We start from the raw sequence: 18,258 nt of genomic DNA on the forward strand, positions 1-18,258 counted from the left end.
AGAACGATTCTAGTCAGCAACGCTGTGAGCTCGTTCAAGTGCGAGTCCTCAACCGCGCGTTCACGATACCGGCACACTCACTGCATGATGGCCGAGGGAGGCGGACCCGAGTCGGGTAGCGCGGCAGACTCCGACTCGGAGCCGGTAGCTGCTCAGATGCCGACACCTTCAACTGAAAGTCAAAAACAGACAATTGGATCACTTCTGAAAACAACTCTACGAAAGGGCGACGAATGGTAAGAATCGGTAATGGCTAACATTACCTAGCTTGCTAGCTAGCAAGCTAATCAGAAACGGGAAATACTAACACGCTAGCGTTAGCTAGCTAACGACGCCCTCTGAAATCGAGAGCTGCTGCCGCTGCTGATATTGTGACCAGCTAACGTTTTGCACTCATACCAAACCCGACTTTGCAGTTTGTGTGTTGAAGAACGGTACCCGTAGTCGTAGCTACGGGTTGTAAGCTAGCAAGCCAACGTTGCTAGCTAACTGACTCATTTGTACATTTACTGTAACGTTAACATTCATTTTGTTGCAAGTTAGCTGACGTTAGCTAATGTGTTGGCTTGCTAGCCGGCTGGTATGATAGGCCCTGGCTTCCGATGGAGAATGCTCCTGCCAGTCAAACCGGTTCCTAGCTAATGATAAGGAAATGGTTCGATTGAAAAGAACACTACGCAACGCCGTTACTTGTAGTGACATGCCAGTTGAAGTTACCCTCCATGCTACTTGGCTGGCTAGCTACATATGTTACCATATTGTTTCAGATGATTAAGATCACACAGGCCTGGGTTGAATGCAACCAGAAGTGTAGAAGAGGCTTCAGCTCAGCAAATGTTACAACAGGCAAATGTTGTCTTATAAGCGAGCCATCTCACCAGCTTCTTTGTCACGGGAGCCGGGCACCCAGGGAAGGACAGGCCCAATTTATTTAACTAGCAAGCTACTTGCTACCTGGCTAACATTTTCTACATAGATGTTGAGATTTGACAAACAAGGTCTCCAGCCTTCAAACACTATATAGAAAGTGAAAGCACTAAGTGGGGCACCATTACTGATCATCAAATTATACTCCAGTGGAAGTGATATATTTGTGACTGGGTTTTCCACATGCACATAAACACTGTCACATAGCTTGGGGAAATGAGCCTGAAGTTAAAGGTCAAACATTATTTTGCATTACTTTACAGGCATTTCAGTTAAAGCTATTGCAGTAATTCCTCTGACAGTGATCTCATAGAATGCATTTTATTCCATGGACTACCTCCTTACTATGTGAATTCTTGCTAACAAGCTTATGCAGTAAAGGAGATTCTCACTTGTGATGAGATTAAGGCATTCTAGCTTGCTGTTACTATATCTGCAAATGCGACCTGAGGCACAAGGCAGTTTGTTCAGTGTTGCATAATGTTCTGGCTTGGTAGAAGGTTGAATTCTTCCCAATACATTACAGTGTAAAGTCTCAAGGTTTCTTGCTACATCCCATGGGTCCTGTCACCTTTGGGCCCTTTCCTCTCCTTGCTTATCCAAAATCAGATGAGCAAACATTCCTTTAAGAAGTGTGGGAGCAAAAGATTCAGGACAGACTATCCCAATAAGAGAAAGTGAAAGTAGTCCATAATGTAAATGCCCTTATTGCATTCCTCAATATGTTTGTATGAAATGTTTCTCTGTCATTCACTATTACCAATCTTTTGTTTTTAGGTTTCTAATAGACAGCCGGTGGTTCAAACAGTGGAAGAAGTATGTGGGATTTGACAGCTGGGACATGTACAATGTTGGAGAACATAGCCTCTATCCAGGACCTATTGATAACTCTGGACTGTTCTCAGGTAAAGCTGTCATTTTGAGAGATATTAAATCTTGAAACATTGTATTGGTTTACCTGTTATGTAATGCATCATTTTGTCTTCTCTCCTTTGTAAAGACCATGAGACCCAAGTCCTGAAAGAGCACCTTATAGATGAGCTTGACTATGTCCTTGTACCTACTGAGGCATGGAACAAGCTTGTCAGCTGGTATGGTTGCCTGGAGGGCCAGACACCTATTGTCAGGAAGGTAATTCTGCTTCAGACATCTTTTATTTTGACTATTTACTCATTGACTGGCCTCCTAACAATATCTTTTTTGCTCTAGGTGGTTGAACATGGCATGTTTGTCAAGCACTGTAAGGTGGAGGTGTATTTGTTGGAGTTGAACTTGTGTGAGAATGACAACATGGACAACGTGGTCACACGTCATTTCAGTAAAGCTGACACTATAGGTGAGTGTCTGAATTAGTGTTCTATGGATGCAGCATGTCTGCTGAAAACAGCCAACTGGCATTGAAACTAACCTGATAAATTGCTAATTGTAGATTGAGATTTCTATCCTTTCAGTCAGTTATTAGCGTGTTTTTGTGTGTGAATAAATCAGCAATGTTACAAATTCCCTTTTTTCAGATACCATAGAGAAGGAGATGAGGTCGCTCTTTGAAATCCCATCAGAGAAGGAGACGCGGCTCTGGAACAAATACATGAGCAACACATATGAGCAGCTGAACAAGCCAGACAGCACTGTACAGGATGCTGGTCTCTTCCAGGGACAGGTAGAGTAGAGCTGTGTTACTCAAATAACCTTGTGAGATAACTGATACACCTGTCTCTTCCACATTTCTTCTAAGAAAACCACAGCCCACCAAGTTATTGGTTCTCACTGTGTATATATGATATACTGTATGTGTGCTAAGTGTCTCGCTGATGTTTTACTAAGCCAAAACATTTATCATCCTATGCACCCGGTCACTCAGATATGATATTTTATTGATGATGTTCTATAGAGTATTGTTATGATCAGGGAACAAAACAAACATGTCTGTTAACCACAGCAGCTATTGTACTCAAATAGTTTTCAAAATTGAAAAAAAAAAAAAAATCTGGTCCCAGACGGGCTAATTACTCATCAAAGCAGCAAGTGCAATTGATTGATGTATCAGCCACTGCTAAAATTCAGGATTTCACTGCTTGATAGTATTCATTTCAAGCCCCGGACATGATAGCTCTGACATGTAGGTCAATCATGGTGGCTTGGCTCTCATTCAGCTTGTTTTCCCACAGGTGCTTGTGATTGAACGCAAGAATGAGGATGGCACATGGCCCAGACAAGCCTCTCATCCCAAGTAAGCGAATACCTTGTTGTTTTTAGTTATTCAGGACAAGGTGATAAATAGTATAGATGGTGCAGATATTCAAGTTTTACCATTCTGATTCATGTCACAGCATTGAAATTCTGAACTAATCTTATAAATGTGCGTGTCTGAAACATGGCTTTGCTTTTGCTTACCAGATCCAGTGCAACCCCATCCAGGAATTTCACTACCTCCCCAAAACTCTCCTCCAACTCGACAGCAACCATCTCCTCAACGGTAACCAACGGAGACAGCAGCAGTAACCCCGGCTACACACTGAACAACAGCACCTCCTCTGGCAACAGGCAAGAGTTATTGTCAGATTACACACTCTTAGTGGTTGCGACTGGTCCTCCCTTCCTGTTTTTTTTCCACTGTACAAGTGCTGTGCTGTACCCGAACTGGGCCTGAGTATGGTTTGGCACAGGATGGGCACCCATTGGTGTTCCATTGCAGTTTTGGTCGTATGGGACTCTGTTCTGAACATACATGTAACTATAGGGAGCTGTTAACCCAAATTAACGTGGTTACTTGCTTGTTTCCCCCCTAGCTACCGTAGTCTCCTCCATTTGTTACGATTCTGAAAAGACTTATCAGTATTTCCACATGACCGACACCCATGTCTTCAACATTTTTCCATCGCACACAGAATTAAATGCAGAATTAAAATCAATGTGCACTTTCTCATCAGCCCATATTGTGATTAGCACTTGCATTTCTTCCATTTTCCATTGTTGCTTTCTATTATTTGTTTATGTTTTGTCTCAACCTATCATGACCCAAGTGGGCTGGTATCAGAAACATAAGGGTGCTATATTGGCACGTGTTTACTGTACCCTAACCAGACTGAACTGTAAACAGTATATAATGGAAAAATATACTGTACTATAACAGCATGGGTACAGTACAGCACAGAGACATTAGTGCAGCGGAAAAAGCATAAATAATAAGTGGCCCTAAGATGCTTGCATTTGGTATGGATGAAGGCCACTGCTACCCAGAGCTGAGTATTGGTACTGAGGAGCTCATCAATTATTTCTCAAATTTGGATGGGAGGATGCAATTTGATTAGATGAACAATGCAGATGTGTTTTGCCACAGCTTACTCTAGAATAGACTACCATGGTCAAATTTAGTCAATATGAAGAATAGTGCTCAGAGTACTCATAATTGTCTTGGACAATTCATATATATCGGACATTACAGAAAATTTAGTAAATTAGAGAGAAAATCTGATGATTGATGGTATTCTGATTGCCCAAACCACCTCAGGAAGTGATTTGACAGTCAAAGTGGCAAAGAAACAGTAATATTTCCAATCCACTCCCAACTACTGTTTAAAGTAGAAAATTACCACGGTTAGTTTGTTGTTGATTACCATTATGTACTTGAAAGCTCAATAAAATTTCAATGTGTACCGGAGACACAGTTTAATGGCAAGTGTAAAAAAAAAGAAAAGCAGATAAATCTGGATAACATCTGCATATGGTAAATGAGACCACATTTCACGTGATATAACTTTTTATTTCCATGAGTTCTTCAACCTAATACATTAACTGCCATGGGGATCTGTGGTCACTACCAGTATCCAGGCATGTATTTGTTCAGAATCTAAATCACTGGGTTTACGCTGAGTTTTCAAAATGAAAGCAACAGTGTGGTGATGACAGCCAGCAGGTGAAGTCAATATAACAATCGTGATAGCTCATAAACTCATGGAGATATGCATGCTAAAATGCCACCCTGTTCTATAAAAATGAAAGTTTGTTTTAATGACAAATTGTTTCCATGTATCATAGGTGGCCTGCTTGTTTCAATATTTTTACATGAAGTGTTGTCATGCAATTCCTTGTATGGCCTCCGCAGCTCAACAATGACAGTTCTTCTTTTCCAACAGATTGGGGGGCTATAATTCATACAGCTCCTCCTACAACTACAGAGAGTCACAGTCGCAGCCTGGCCTGTGTGGTCTCAGTAATTTGGGCAACACATGCTTCATGAACTCTGCCCTCCAGGTAAAACACTTACACTATGGGTGTTGCGTGTGCCCAACAATTGAGTTAGAGAAGAAAAGAGACCAGGAGAAATGTATTTGAAAGCAGGACACAATTAGCATGGTTTTTAGGTATTTTGTCTACATAATCCTCTTTTTTTCCCCCACTCTTTCTCCAGTGCCTGAGCAATGCATCCTCACTCACAGAATACTTCCTGAATGACCAGTATGAGGCAGAGATTAACCGGGAGAATCCCCTGGGAATGAGAGGGGAGATTGCAGAGTCTTATGCTGATTTGGTCAAGCAGATGTGGCTCAGCCGCAGCAGCTATGTGGCCCCACGTACCTTCAAAGTGAGTTGCACCAACCAAATCCCATCTAAAATCTGTGTTTTTTGTTTACATTCATTAAGCTGCAGTGCCCCCCTCCCCCCACCACCACAGCTGGAAAATTGCCCCCACAAACAGAAAATCATCTGTCCTTTTTGCTTAGCTTCCCTGCTCTCCAAAAGAAAAAATAATGCAATTACAGCACAATTGTCCAGATACCATGATGTAAATGTCCAAATAAGAGCCTTTCTTAAACTGCAGCACTTCCTGAAAGTGATCCTGGAGTGAGTCCATGAGCAAATCTGGGTCTCAGAATCCACAATATCACCACCCCCCACATCCGCCAAAAATTAAATAGGAAATACCGATGAAAATAAATTATTTAATCATAATATTTTGATTATGGACAAAGTTGATAACCGCTACTGTATTATTTCCAGACCCAGGTTGGACGCTTCGCCCCCCAGTTTTCAGGCTACCAGCAGCAGGACTCCCAGGAGCTGTTGGCCTTCCTGCTGGACGGGCTCCATGAAGATCTGAACCGTGTCAAAAAGAAGCCTTATCTGGCCCTGAGGGATGCAGAGGGCCGTCCAGATGAGGTACAGCACATACACATCAAATGGCATTACACGAAAGGTCTTGGTTTTAACATCAGTGTACTTTTGGTCATGTAGTGTTTCTGTAGCAGTTTTTGTCTCAAATGACTAAAAACATTGTTTAAAGGCTCAATCTAATGCAGGAGTATGATGCCCCTACTACTTGCGTTCTTTGTGTTTTGATTTATCGGATTGAGTGTTTGGTTTGGTTTGTTTGGTTATATTTGCATTGTTGAATCAAGTTGCACACTTAACAAGTTTGTGTGCATATAACCAAAACTGACAAAAAATTCTATATTTGGGCTGTAAAATGCAGTCCAATAAATGTGTGTCTCTATTTATTTATTTATTTTTTCCTTTGGTTATGGAATTGCAGATTGTCGCCAAGGAAGCCTGGACTAACCACCGCTTGCGCAACGACTCTATCATAGTTGATATTTTCCACGGCCTCTTCAAATCCACTTTAGTGTGCCCAGAGTGCTCCAAGGTGTCTGTAACCTTTGACCCATTCTGCTACCTCACGCTGCCTCTGCCCATGAAGAAAGACCGCACTATGGAGGTTTTCCTGGTGCGATCAGACCCTCAGTCCAGACCCACACAGGTGAGATGGTAATCAGACTAGGGCCTGTATGTATCCAAGTGCTCATTCAATGCAGTATGAAAGGCTAAGTTGGTTTTCAGAATAGCCCTCCCTCTCTGAAACACATGTTCAGGGTGGTGTAGTGATTTGGGAGGCCTCCCTTTAACCAGAGAACCCAGGTTCAAGCCCCTGTGTCGGCAAGCATCCGCCCTGAGCAACACATTCAATCCCTACCAGTTCCACTGTACTGTAGTTGTTCCTGCACTCTCGCCTCCATGTGAAGGGGGGCAAGTGAAAAATGAATTTCCTTATAAGTATCAGTAAAGGGTTCAGAGACGATACTTGTAGCACTGAAACCTGTCATTAAGCAGTTATCAATTCACAATGCTTTACCCCTGTCTCTCTCAATTTTTATATCCGGCATAATACTTAGAACTTTCTTGACATCAGCAATGCAGTATATGAGTGATTCCCTCTTGAACCTGAGTCGCACTGTAGTCGTAGTTTGGAGTAAGATGAAATGTTGGAGATAGAAATGCTCTGACAGTCTTGATCAGATCTTCCAGCACCCCAGAGCCCTCAAAAATGTCAAATGACGTAAAAATGATACTCTGACTTTTTAGCAAATAAGCTCTTTTATCAACTTGTCATTGTCTAAAATGACAGTTGGAAGGTTATGGTGATCTTTACGTTGTCTACATGAACTTCCTGTGCTTTTTATGTTGCACATAGTGCTAAGGCAGCTCTGAGAATCAGAGCAGTGGTGGGGTCTTTGTCAATTTCATGAAATGTGTTTATGTGCAGATAATTGTTTTTGTCTGTCTAATGTTTACATTTTTCTGGCTCTACTGTTGGTATGTGTTACTGCCTGGATATGTTATGGTTGTATGTACTGTATATTACAGTAGATGTGCTATTTAGCATTTCAAGTCTTACAAACAGAGCTGTTTTTGTGCTCGCTGTTGATGGGTATTGGATTTCCGAGTGCTCCGGCAGTTAACGAAGCGGTTCACTGACTGAGATCATAATGCCTCTCATTATTCTCTCTCTGGCAGTACCGAGTGGTGGTCCCCAAGCTGGGTTCAGTGACAGACCTGTGCAGCGCCTTGTCCAGACTCTGTGGAATCCCTCCTGAGAATGTGAGAACTTCACTCTTACACTAGCAGAATAAAGTCAAGTCTATACCATCAGCCATTTGTGTTCAATCTTTGGTTGAAATGGCACCAATATCTGCTAATTTAGCAATTCTCTTATGTCTTTCTAGATGGTGGTGGCTGATGTTTACAATCACAGGTTCCATAAAATTTACAGACGGGATGATGGCCTCAACCAAATCATGGAGAAAGATGACATCTTTGTGTAAGTCTTGTTGTAGACTAAAGAATGAGATCAGTCAGACACAGTGATTGGGGTTTAATGTGTGTGTTGTGTTTGTGATGCTTTTTGCAGGTATGAGGTGCAGGAGGAAGACAGCGAGAGGATGAACCTGCCTGTATATTTCAGGGAGCGCCACTCCAAACATGGTGGAGGCTCCACGGGCACCATGCTATTTGGCCAGCCTCTACTCATCACCGTGCCCAGACACAACCTCATAGCAGACGTGCTGTATGACAAGATCCTGGAGAGGATTGGGTGAGTACGTACTGTGTGGAGTGGAATGTGGAAGACTGCACAATACACGGCTGTGGTTATACTTTTGTTTCAGTTCAACTTTTATCATCCAGTCAGCAGGGCAATAATTCCAGAATGTTGCCAGTGACAGGTCTGGAAATAGTCAGGCTCAAATTATAAATGGAGAGGGAGAGAGGGGAAAAAATAATGCAGAAGCAGATTTAACTAAAATCCAACCTGTAGAACTAGATCTCAAAAATCACATTGCCAATGTTTGCTGCATGAGGATAATGTCCCACCAATAATCTCCACACTACCTACCTCCCCACGCCAAGTGAGTCCTTATTGTGTTCGGTTCAGGCGAACACATATTTTAATCAGCTGTCTTCTGTTCCCTGTCGCAGACGCTATGTAAAGCCCTCCCAGAGCCCCTGTACTGAAAGCAGGGCCTCAGCCTCCGCCTCAGCCACCTTCGCCAGCTGTAGCCAGGCCCCTGAATGTTCCACATCATCTAGCCTCAATGCCAGCCTGAGTGGCTGTGGCAGCCCCCTGTCGGACGGGGCCTCCTGCAGCGCCAGCTCCAGTAACAGCAGCAACCACTCAGGGACCTGCAATGGGCCTAATGGGCTATGTGATGGTAAGCTCCCAGCATGAATCATACAGTGTTTCCTGTAGCATTTATTTGTAGATGTGGGGTGATGGGAGGTAATTTTGGCTCTGAGATCAATGTTCCCTCCTAGGCCCATTTCAGGATCAGTCCCAATAGGTGCTGCAGTTTTAGAATGTCTCTTATTTGTAATATATGGACAGCTGCTGTAATATAAATTGTTTATTTATATTTGGAGGAGACGGGGTGGATAAGTTGAATTTTCATTTGTCTAGCTGTGACAATATTGCTAACCTGACGCGCCAGATGGTTTGTTACACAGAACCATCTGGGAAGTCGTCCTTGGAAACCGTTTGCAAAAGGGCGGGCACTTTCAAAAAATACTTGGCAGGTGATTGGATGAACCATCTGTCTATCACCGTCTATCACGGGCTAACTTCAACCAATCAGGTCAACGAACCATATAAACAAACTCTTGCCGAAGCCGGTCGGGAGAAGAGCGAAAACATCTTTTCCACCCAGAAAAGCCTTCAGTGCCGTTCTTTGCTCTTCTTTCAATGAAGAAATACTCTCCAGTTCAGAAATAACTGATGTTATAGCAGCATCTATGCTAGCTTCTTTAGGAGCCGCCATTGTTGTGAACGAACAGTCGCTTCTCGCTGTTGTCACACCTAAACCACGCCCGTAGCTGCCCTCATAGGACGCTGATTGGTCCGCACCGCTGTGGTTCGGCCACAAACGCATAACTTGAAGCCTGGCAAGATGGATTCTCGCGTGATCGTGATCTTGCGAATCCAGCTGCCTCGCAAGGTAACAATATTGCAGCTGTGGGGAGGCACCACATCTAAATGAATGTAAAGGAAACACTGATTGTAGCAGACAGAAAGTTGTACTGTTTACTTTTTAGGTGGTTAGTTTAGCCCAATTCATCCATAATAGCCAAATTCATTCATATGAAAAAGTGCTTGACATATGATTCCATGGTTATCTGTATCTGTTCAGGTGAGGAGGAGGCCATGGACCACCAAGTGAGTCCTGAGCCAGAGAATGGCCAGTCAGAAGAGGAGGAAGAGGAGTCCTCTGACTTGGAAAATGGGCCTAAAGGCACCTCGGCCAAGCTGTGCTCCACATCACCCAAGCTCTTCACTTTCAGCATGGTCAACTCTTATGGGACAGCCAACATTAGCCCACTGCCTTGTGATGGAAATGTCCTCAAACTCAATCGTCAGTGTTATGTTTTTTTAAACAGAATATTTTGAACAAATTGCATTGCTTTGTATAGCTTTATTTTTAACAAAGCCACTTTGTGTTGTAGTTGAGGTGACAAACCCCCCTTTCCTCTTTTCTCTGCAGCACATTCCACAGTGGCGATCGACTGGGACTCGGACTCAAAGAAACTGTGTTACGATGATCAGGAAGCCGAGGTCAGTGGATTTAATATTTATCAGAGATAGTCAAATTCCTCAAGCATCTGTGAGGTCATCTTGCGACAGGATATGCCTAATTTTCTCTCTGTTTGTGTGTGTGTGTGTGTGTGTGTGTGTGTGTGTAGGCGTATGAGAAGCATGAGAGCATGCTCCAGCCCCAAAAAAAGAAGGCCACCGTGGCTCTGAGGGAATGCATCGAGCTCTTCACAACCATGGAGACACTTGGAGAACACGATCCATGGTAAAGTTTCACAACAACTCCAGTCTGACTCAGTATTAAACCATTGGAGTTGTTACCATTGTACTCCACTAGAAGACTCCATGTTTTTTTGTTGTTGTTGCTGTGGCTCTTTTTTTGCTCTTTCATTGTTGTTGTCATATCAGCATTACCTCTCTTGTTTATGCAGGTATTGTCCCACATGCAAGAAACACCAACAGGCCACAAAAAAGTTTGACTTGTGGTCGTTGCCTCGCATACTGGTAGTCCACCTAAAGCGTTTCTCCTACAATCGATGCTGGAGGGACAAGCTGGACACAGTGGTGGACTTTCCCATCAGGTATGCTGGCAGGATTTCTTGAACTAGACAGATGGTCAAGACAGTTTGTTGTGAGGAAAACAACGCTGTAATCTGTACTGTTTCTGCTAAATTTTCTGGATATAAACTCCCCCTCCTATACCTCTATTAGTTTGATTTTAAAAGGCAAAATTGACATCCTTAGCATCCGTATTGATAGGACTTGTACACTAGAGGGAGCTGATGTGCAAACTGTACAAGGAAATAAGCAAATGAGGAAATAATTTTCCATTTAAGAGAAATGGACTGGGAGAACTGACGTCACACTCCAAAGGACAAATTACTTGCCTTATCTATTTTGGTTGGGCAACTTAACAACTAACAAAAGGACCTTTCAACTCTGCATCATTCAAATGCTTTTTTCAGTTGGCAGAACACAGATTTCCCTCTGTTGTGAAATAGAGAAGTGGCCTCATGGCTGTATGGCGTAACGGCTACCTGTGTATTCTTTGCACTGTGTTTTCACCACTTACTGGCCTCTGTTGAGGAACCTGATCCACCAGAAACCAGGAAGCAGAACAGAAAATGTTACTGAAGAGCTGAAATCCTGCATTAAGAACGCTGACTCATGCTTACTTAGGTTGCCTCAAACATAGACCCATCTGTTGTGTCCTTCATTTAAGTGTGATTCTCAAAGAATCTAGTGCCAAGTGAATCTTGCACCACAAGTTCCTCTTTGCTGTGTGATGAAGTGTGGCATTTTTTTTTTGTTTGCTGCGGCTGATGGTGTTTTCTTTCTCAGGGACCTGAACATGTCTGAGTTTGTGTGCGATCCCAAGGCTGGCCCCTACATATATGACCTCATTGCTGTCTCAAACCACTATGGCGGAATGGGAGGGGGCCACTGTAAGTCATTGTTAACTTTTCCCTCCATCTCTCTTTAATCTCTTAAAACACAGACACCCTCATTGTCACTCGCACATGCCTAAAATCGCAGTTAATAGGTTATATTAACATAAAACCATTTCATTTTCACCATAATCTCTAATTCCTAGGCCAGTACTATTTGTTTTTGTCTTGTAAATTGAAAGACATACACAGTGTTTCAAGACTAGAGGTGCCAGACCAACACTGTGTTTCCGTGGAAACTGTTTATAATCGATTACATTTTAATAGGGTAAAGTGCCTTTCCTCGTACCATTATTCTTTGAGGATCACTATCAGTATTTTTTTTTTATTTTTTATTATTATCTCCTCACTCCATGCATTGTGAATGAGGACTTGGCAGTTAACAAGATTTTTATCTGTTCCTGAGTAAACACAAATGGTATGAATGAATAGGTGTTTGATATCACTCCCTTCCCTCTGTCTAACAGACACAGCTTATGGCAAGAATAAAGTGGATAGCAAGTGGCATTACTTTGACGACAGCAGTGTTTCGTCTGCCTCAGAGGATCAGATTGTGGTGAGCTTTTACCCCTTGTCGATGTTCATGAATCTGTCCTGTAATTATAGTTGAACCTCACAGGAGATATTTGTCAGTGCCTGTGTTCAAAAGTAGCCAATGAATGATGTCTGATGTAGAGAAGTATCCAGCCTTCTTGTCTTTCTGTCCTTGGTGTCAAGTGTCCCAGTTTGTGTAGGGTAATCCTATCCTTGTCCTCTCCTCGCAGACTAAAGCAGCCTACGTGCTATTTTACCAACGCAGAGATGAGGAAGCCCCCTCCAAGCCTCAGCCCTCTGCCTCTCTGGGAGGAGCTCCTGAAGTAGCCGATGACCACATGGACACAAACTGAGCAGCACTGATGCTAACGGACACGCACTGAAACGTATATGGCAAATAGAGACACTCGAACGCACACACAAAGCTACTTCAGTGACAGAAGACTCCACAGAGTTAACATTATTAAACCTACCTTCCCCGTGTTTTGATTTTTGTCTCGTATCTGGTCAACTAGAGCCAAAAGCCTTGTCAGAAGAATGACCTGAGAGACTTCCTCCCTGGAGTGGGTGGCCTACTGATTTTTGAACTTAGTTTACTAGTCTGGAACAAAGAGGAATATAAGTGGCGATAGATCCTCTCACTGGACGAACAGAATGTTAGAAGTGCCCTCAAATGCATAGGTAAACAAACGTTTCTGTTACCCACAAGAACAGTCAGAAATAATAATAAAAAAAGCCAAATGCACATCTTGTTTCAACCAAAGCGTTCCAAGGTGTATATGATGAAATGTACCAACTGTTTAGACATTAAGGGGACACTAGCGTTGTCTCCGATAATCCCTCTGTGCTGAGGTAAATGCAAACATACACTCACCGAGCACTTTATTAGGAACACCTGTACACCTGCTTATTCATGCAATTATCCATTCAGCCAATCATGTGGCAGCAGTGCAATGCATAAGATCATGCAGATACAGGTCAGCAGCTTCAGTTCATCTTCACATCAAACATCAGAATGGGGAAAAAATGTGATCTCATTGACTTTGACCGTGGCATGGCTGTTGGTGCCAGACGGGCTGGTTTGAATATTTCTGAAACTTCTGATCTGGGATTTTCACACACAACAGTCTCTAGAGGTTACACAGAATGGTGTGAAAAACAAAAAACATCCAGTGAGCGGCGGTTCTGCAGACGAAACGTCTTGTTGATGACAGAGGTCAGAGGAGAATGGCCAGACTGGTTGGAGCTGACAGAAAGGCTTCAGTAACTCAGATAACCTCTTTACAACTGTGATGAGCAGAAAAGCATCTCAGAATGCAACACGTCAAACCTTGAGGCGGATGGCACTTTGGTAGCCGGTTGACACTGAGCTGAAAGCTGATACCTACCCAGTAGTAGTAAGGTGTTCTTAATAAAGTGCTCGGTGAGTGTATTATGACAGTGTGATGTGCACACAGTGCAATACATGACATGCTTGTCTAATGAATCCTGTGCCCTTATGCCACCTGTGAAGAATGGATCCATTGAGAAAAGCGCACTGATGGGGTTCCTCCTGCTGCAGACTAGCTGTGGCAGTTGCGTTCCCGGCCTGCTTGGTCTGTGTTGCAGTCCAAACCACAGAGGGGATGTCTCCTTTCAAGGTTCTCTGATGTGGGTCTTGACATGAGTTGAGGCAGAGGCTGTTCTGCAGCCAGGCTCTTGTTAAACCATCACCCCTGCTCTTTGAAGCACAGCATGCTAGCTCTGCTGTCTCTCGGACCCTAAGCTATGAGAGGAGTCTCACCCTGCTAACAAATTCTTCTTTTCTTTTTTTTTTTTTTTTTTTAAATCACACAATACAAGAGCGGCCTTTCGATTCCTGCAACCTGATTAAAAAGGAGGCACTTTGAATTTTCCAAGAATTCATTACCTATCTGCTTCTGATGTATCTAGACATACTGAAATCGTATGGTTTGGCCTTAGCATTAAGGCCTCTGATCTGTCATACATTTCCAGGTCATTTTAATGTGTCTTTTAAGCATATTTTGATTGCTGCCTGACTGGACCCCTAGCTCACCTGCAATGGCTTGTCCTTATTAGTCTTGTACATTAACGCAGCTCTGTATTGAAATGGCTATGTTATTTGATATCTTCAAAGCACACTGAGTGAAGCATAATAAACCAGTATAAAAGTGGTGCTTTATTCATGAAACTTGAAATCGCTGCTGGTCATGAAGAACAATCTACATATGTCATCAGAATGGGGGCAGGACATCAGTACCTTAATGGCATCCTCAGTGTGTTTGAGGGTGGATGCAGGCGTTTGGAGAGAATTGTTTCCCTTCCAATGGTTTTAGTCACTACTACTCAGCTGTTCAATAAATATAATATGGCGAATTTTTGTGTGTTGATGGAATGAGGATAGAAATTACTCCCATTTGTTTAATATTCTTAACTTGCTATCTAGCTCTTAATACTGACACTAAACATCTGTCCCATCAAGTCTGGTATGAGGGAGACTGAGAGTATAAAAGAATGAAGTAAGCTACTCTGTATCAAAGGTCTTCTTGTGACAGCAGGTGTAATAATGGATATGATTCCATTAAGGTGGACTTGCTCTGTGGCGTCACTTCTGTGCTTTATCCATGTGGCACGACAGCATGTAAATGTGTGGGACTGCAAGTGTCCTCTTTGCTGGTTGGTCCTGCCGTAATTATGCCCTTCTGAGATGACTACCTAAGTATAATCATTTATGCCAATTAGGCTACTAGAAAAGCTTTAGATCACATCTGTAATCCTAGCTACTGGGTTGAAAACGAAATCCAGCTGTCCTAAAGCAATGAATCATGTTTTTTTCCTCCGAAATCATGAGAGCAATTCCGATTCAACTTAAAATCGCTGAAGATATGTAAATAATCACACTATTTAGGTATATAAATAACTGTGTCCTAATATTTATCATATTGCCAATATCTACACTATTTGTTTTTAATTGAGAAATATTTGGATTCGAAGTACAATAAAGACTGGAAGCCTAAAAAGGATGTTTTGTTTGGACTAATTGCTTTCAAACAAAGGTGTGTCACTGGAATAACCAGCAAGGCTGGAACTACGAAGGGAAGCTGTGGTTATTCATTTTTAAATACAAAGCTTAAATTCCTGTTTTCGCATTGCAAAATCAATTTCATTTCCCAGTGGCGAAACCCTGAGGGCAGAGCATGCCATTCAGGTTCTGCTGTCTCTGTAAAGTGAACTAAGATAAGTTCTTAGTGTGTCGGGAGTTATATTAGTAGCTACTGGAATTGCGTGCGAAATTAGTTCCCTACACCTCTAGTATGGCAGTTTTTTTAATCGGTCATATTCACTGCAGGGTAAATGTAAAAAAAACCCTCTCAAATCTTCAAATGGGTCTTGTTACAACTTCGTCTATAAACAATGGAGCTTGAGTTAAAAATGTGATGTTTGTCACAATTGAAAATAGAATGATTTTAGGTGCAAGAGTCATGTTTAGCTCATTAATAATAGGCATATTATCATCGTCTATTGGTTACCAAACAGGTTCACTCACAGACATATAGCAAAAACTACATTTATTGGTCCACTTGTTACATTAAACCACAGCTGTGCTTTACATAAACCCAATGCAACTGAGAAGTTAAGCCTTTTACATTTCTTCGGATACCCCCCTCACAACTGGCTTGGTTTCGGAGGATGCCTTCATATAGTAAAAGTTCAGAACACAGGCATTTTGTTGAAGAGAGCACAGGTGGGTCTGGAAGATGTCAAACACACCGATCCTACAAAAGCGAGACAGAAAATGGGAAGACGTGTAGTCGAAAGGCTAGTGCAAGAGAAAGCTGTAAGGTGTGACCAAGATGTGGTGGGCGATTTAGTTAGCCAGGTTGAGCAGCTTCTTGATGTCTCCCTCGATGTTGCTGGTCAGGAACCGTCTGCTGTAGCGCTTGAACGGCTCTCCGTCCGGACCGATGAGAAACTTCTCGAAGTTCCAGGCCACGTCGTTCCTGCAGACCGGGCTCCAGATGATGCACTTGGGGTCGTTCATGAGGCTCGCCGGGTCGTCGCTGGGCAGCGGCAGCTTCTCCCTCAGGAAGACGAACAGGGGATGGGCGTCCTTCCCGTTCACGTCCACTTTCCCGAGGAGCTGGAACTTCGGCTCGAAGCCGTTTCCGGGACGGACGTACTTCAGGGACAGCAGGATCTCCTCGTTCTTACAGTTCTCCTGTACGGGTTGATCAAGGGATTATGTCAAGGCGTGCAGTATACTCAACATGTCTTTACCAAATTATATAGGGAAAAAAAACACAAAAAAGAACTATAGTAGCCTAATCTCAAAATATTTTCCTATACTATACAAATATCACAGCAAAAGTCCCTAAAATAATATTACTATATAGCCTACTATAGGAGGTTAAAAAAACAAATACCATGAAGTCAGATAAGGTCACTATGAACTGGCTCACATGCACACTAAAGTCCCCATATAACTATTATAGGAATATAGGCTACTAGTGTTCTAGATCTCGTTACTAGTAGCCTAATGTCATGCAACAAAAAATATTTGAATTGAAAATTAGTCAAAACCAGTGACCAGCACCGTTGAAAGTATGGAGAAATTTGAAAGCCTACCTACAATTTCCTCACTCTGAATTTTATGAATAGGACTCCGTCTACTCATCCATGAGTCAAAATACTTGGACTAAATAAGATGTAGGCTAAACATTACAAACTAAAAGCAAACACTTCCAGAAACTAAAATTTCAAAATCCAATTTGAAAATAAAAGCAACATAAACATCAAAATACAAACTATTGAAAGGAGAGTATAGGTGCAACAGATGTGAACCTATCGCTATACTTCCCTGTGTTTAATACAGTAAAAGTGAATGTAATGTCTTTACCTGGTGGCCGAACTGGTTGCAGGGAACTCCCAGAACCACGAGCCCCTTCCCGGCGTACCGCTGGTGGAGCTCGTTCATCTGGGTGTAATCCCTGGTGGTCGTGCCTCAGAGAGACGCGACATTCTCAATGAGCACCACTTTGCCCTGCAGAGAGGAGAAATTAAAGGTTTCTCCTGTTACCAGAGTGGCAGTCAGGTCGTAAAATTTCGTCGCCATTATTGTAGTGACAGTTCCCCTTCTTTGCTCGGAGCCAGGAAGCGAAAATGGTATTGTGTTTCCTCGTCTTATGCTTTAATGTTTGGCATAAGGTCAAAGAGGTAGAATCAAACTGTCAAGATAGTTCACCTCCTACTCCAACAATGGAAACCCTAGACCGGAACAGCGTAGGGAAAATAAATCATCTCGCACCTGCGTACATCTGTCTGAAATTACAACATTCATGAATAGTGAGTCAGCAGGATAGGTAACGGCAGGTAATTTATGCAAGACTCTTCATGAATATGCAGTAGCTACTGACACCAGACACCTCCACTGACATCAGATATCCCCATACAAGCAGGAGCACCTATAAAACTATGTATTTATTTATTTATGTATTTATTTAATCAATCAATCGACCAAATGTGAGACACTCCTGACTGTCTCTGTATCAAAGAACAAGACTGACGGTGACCAGACTTTTGCCATCAGGGCCCCGAGACTTGACCCAATCATTATTATTATTATTATTATTATTACATACTGTTTATTATTGTTTCATTGCTTTTTAAATTCAAATTCTGAGTATTCTGCTTTTATTTTGACTGTCAAAGCACTTTGTAAACTATGCTTTTAAAGGTGCTATATAAATAAAGTTATTGTTATTATTATTATTATTATTATTATTATTATTATTATTATTATTATATGCTCTAGTCTACCTCATTGTCCTTCTGTGTTATTGATCTATGCCATTTGCCATTTTTATTCCTCTTGATTGTGGAGGACTTTGTTTTGACTAGGGCTATATACATCAAGAGTATTATGATTAGTATTATTATCATTGACTCCCAGTCAAAAAAGAAGCGGTCTAGTTTGCCGAACGGAGTTTAGAC

The 18,258-nt window shown here is 42.3% G+C and overlaps 2 protein-coding genes across 2 annotated transcripts; one reads left to right on the top strand and one right to left on the bottom strand.

Moving 5' to 3' along the window:
- Positions 1 to 84: 84 nt before the first annotated feature.
- usp4 (ubiquitin specific peptidase 4 (proto-oncogene)) lies at positions 85 to 14,092 on the top strand. The gene is made up of 22 exons (XM_071512150.1): positions 85 to 236; positions 1,705 to 1,832; positions 1,928 to 2,058; positions 2,137 to 2,263; positions 2,442 to 2,587; positions 3,096 to 3,157; positions 3,325 to 3,471; positions 5,064 to 5,181; positions 5,339 to 5,512; positions 5,929 to 6,087; positions 6,461 to 6,685; positions 7,720 to 7,803; positions 7,929 to 8,023; positions 8,114 to 8,296; positions 8,680 to 8,912; positions 9,885 to 10,106; positions 10,236 to 10,306; positions 10,435 to 10,550; positions 10,717 to 10,866; positions 11,627 to 11,730; positions 12,201 to 12,289; positions 12,498 to 14,092. The coding sequence occupies exons 1-22, from the start codon at positions 85 to 87 to the stop codon at positions 12,618 to 12,620; spliced, it is 3,039 nt and encodes a 1,012-aa protein (XP_071368251.1). The 3' UTR covers positions 12,621 to 14,092.
- A 1,727-nt stretch (positions 14,093 to 15,819) lies between these two features.
- On the bottom strand, positions 15,820 to 17,477 carry LOC139638118 (glutathione peroxidase 2-like). The gene is made up of 2 exons (XM_071512151.1): positions 17,165 to 17,477; positions 15,820 to 16,486 (listed from the first exon to the last, which is right to left on the bottom strand). Exons 1-2 carry the CDS (start codon positions 17,378 to 17,380, stop codon positions 16,136 to 16,138), a joined length of 567 nt encoding a protein of 188 aa, XP_071368252.1. The 5' UTR covers positions 17,381 to 17,477; the 3' UTR covers positions 15,820 to 16,135.
- Positions 17,478 to 18,258: the final 781 nt, after the last annotated feature.

The sequence above is a fragment of the Centroberyx affinis genome, unplaced genomic scaffold, assembly GCF_046629955.1.
Source record: "Centroberyx affinis isolate AG114_WGS23_722 - 3 ecotype Tasmania unplaced genomic scaffold, CSIRO-AGI_Caff_v1 ptg006123l_1, whole genome shotgun sequence".
NCBI classification, from domain to species: Eukaryota; Metazoa; Chordata; class Actinopteri; order Beryciformes; family Berycidae; genus Centroberyx; species Centroberyx affinis.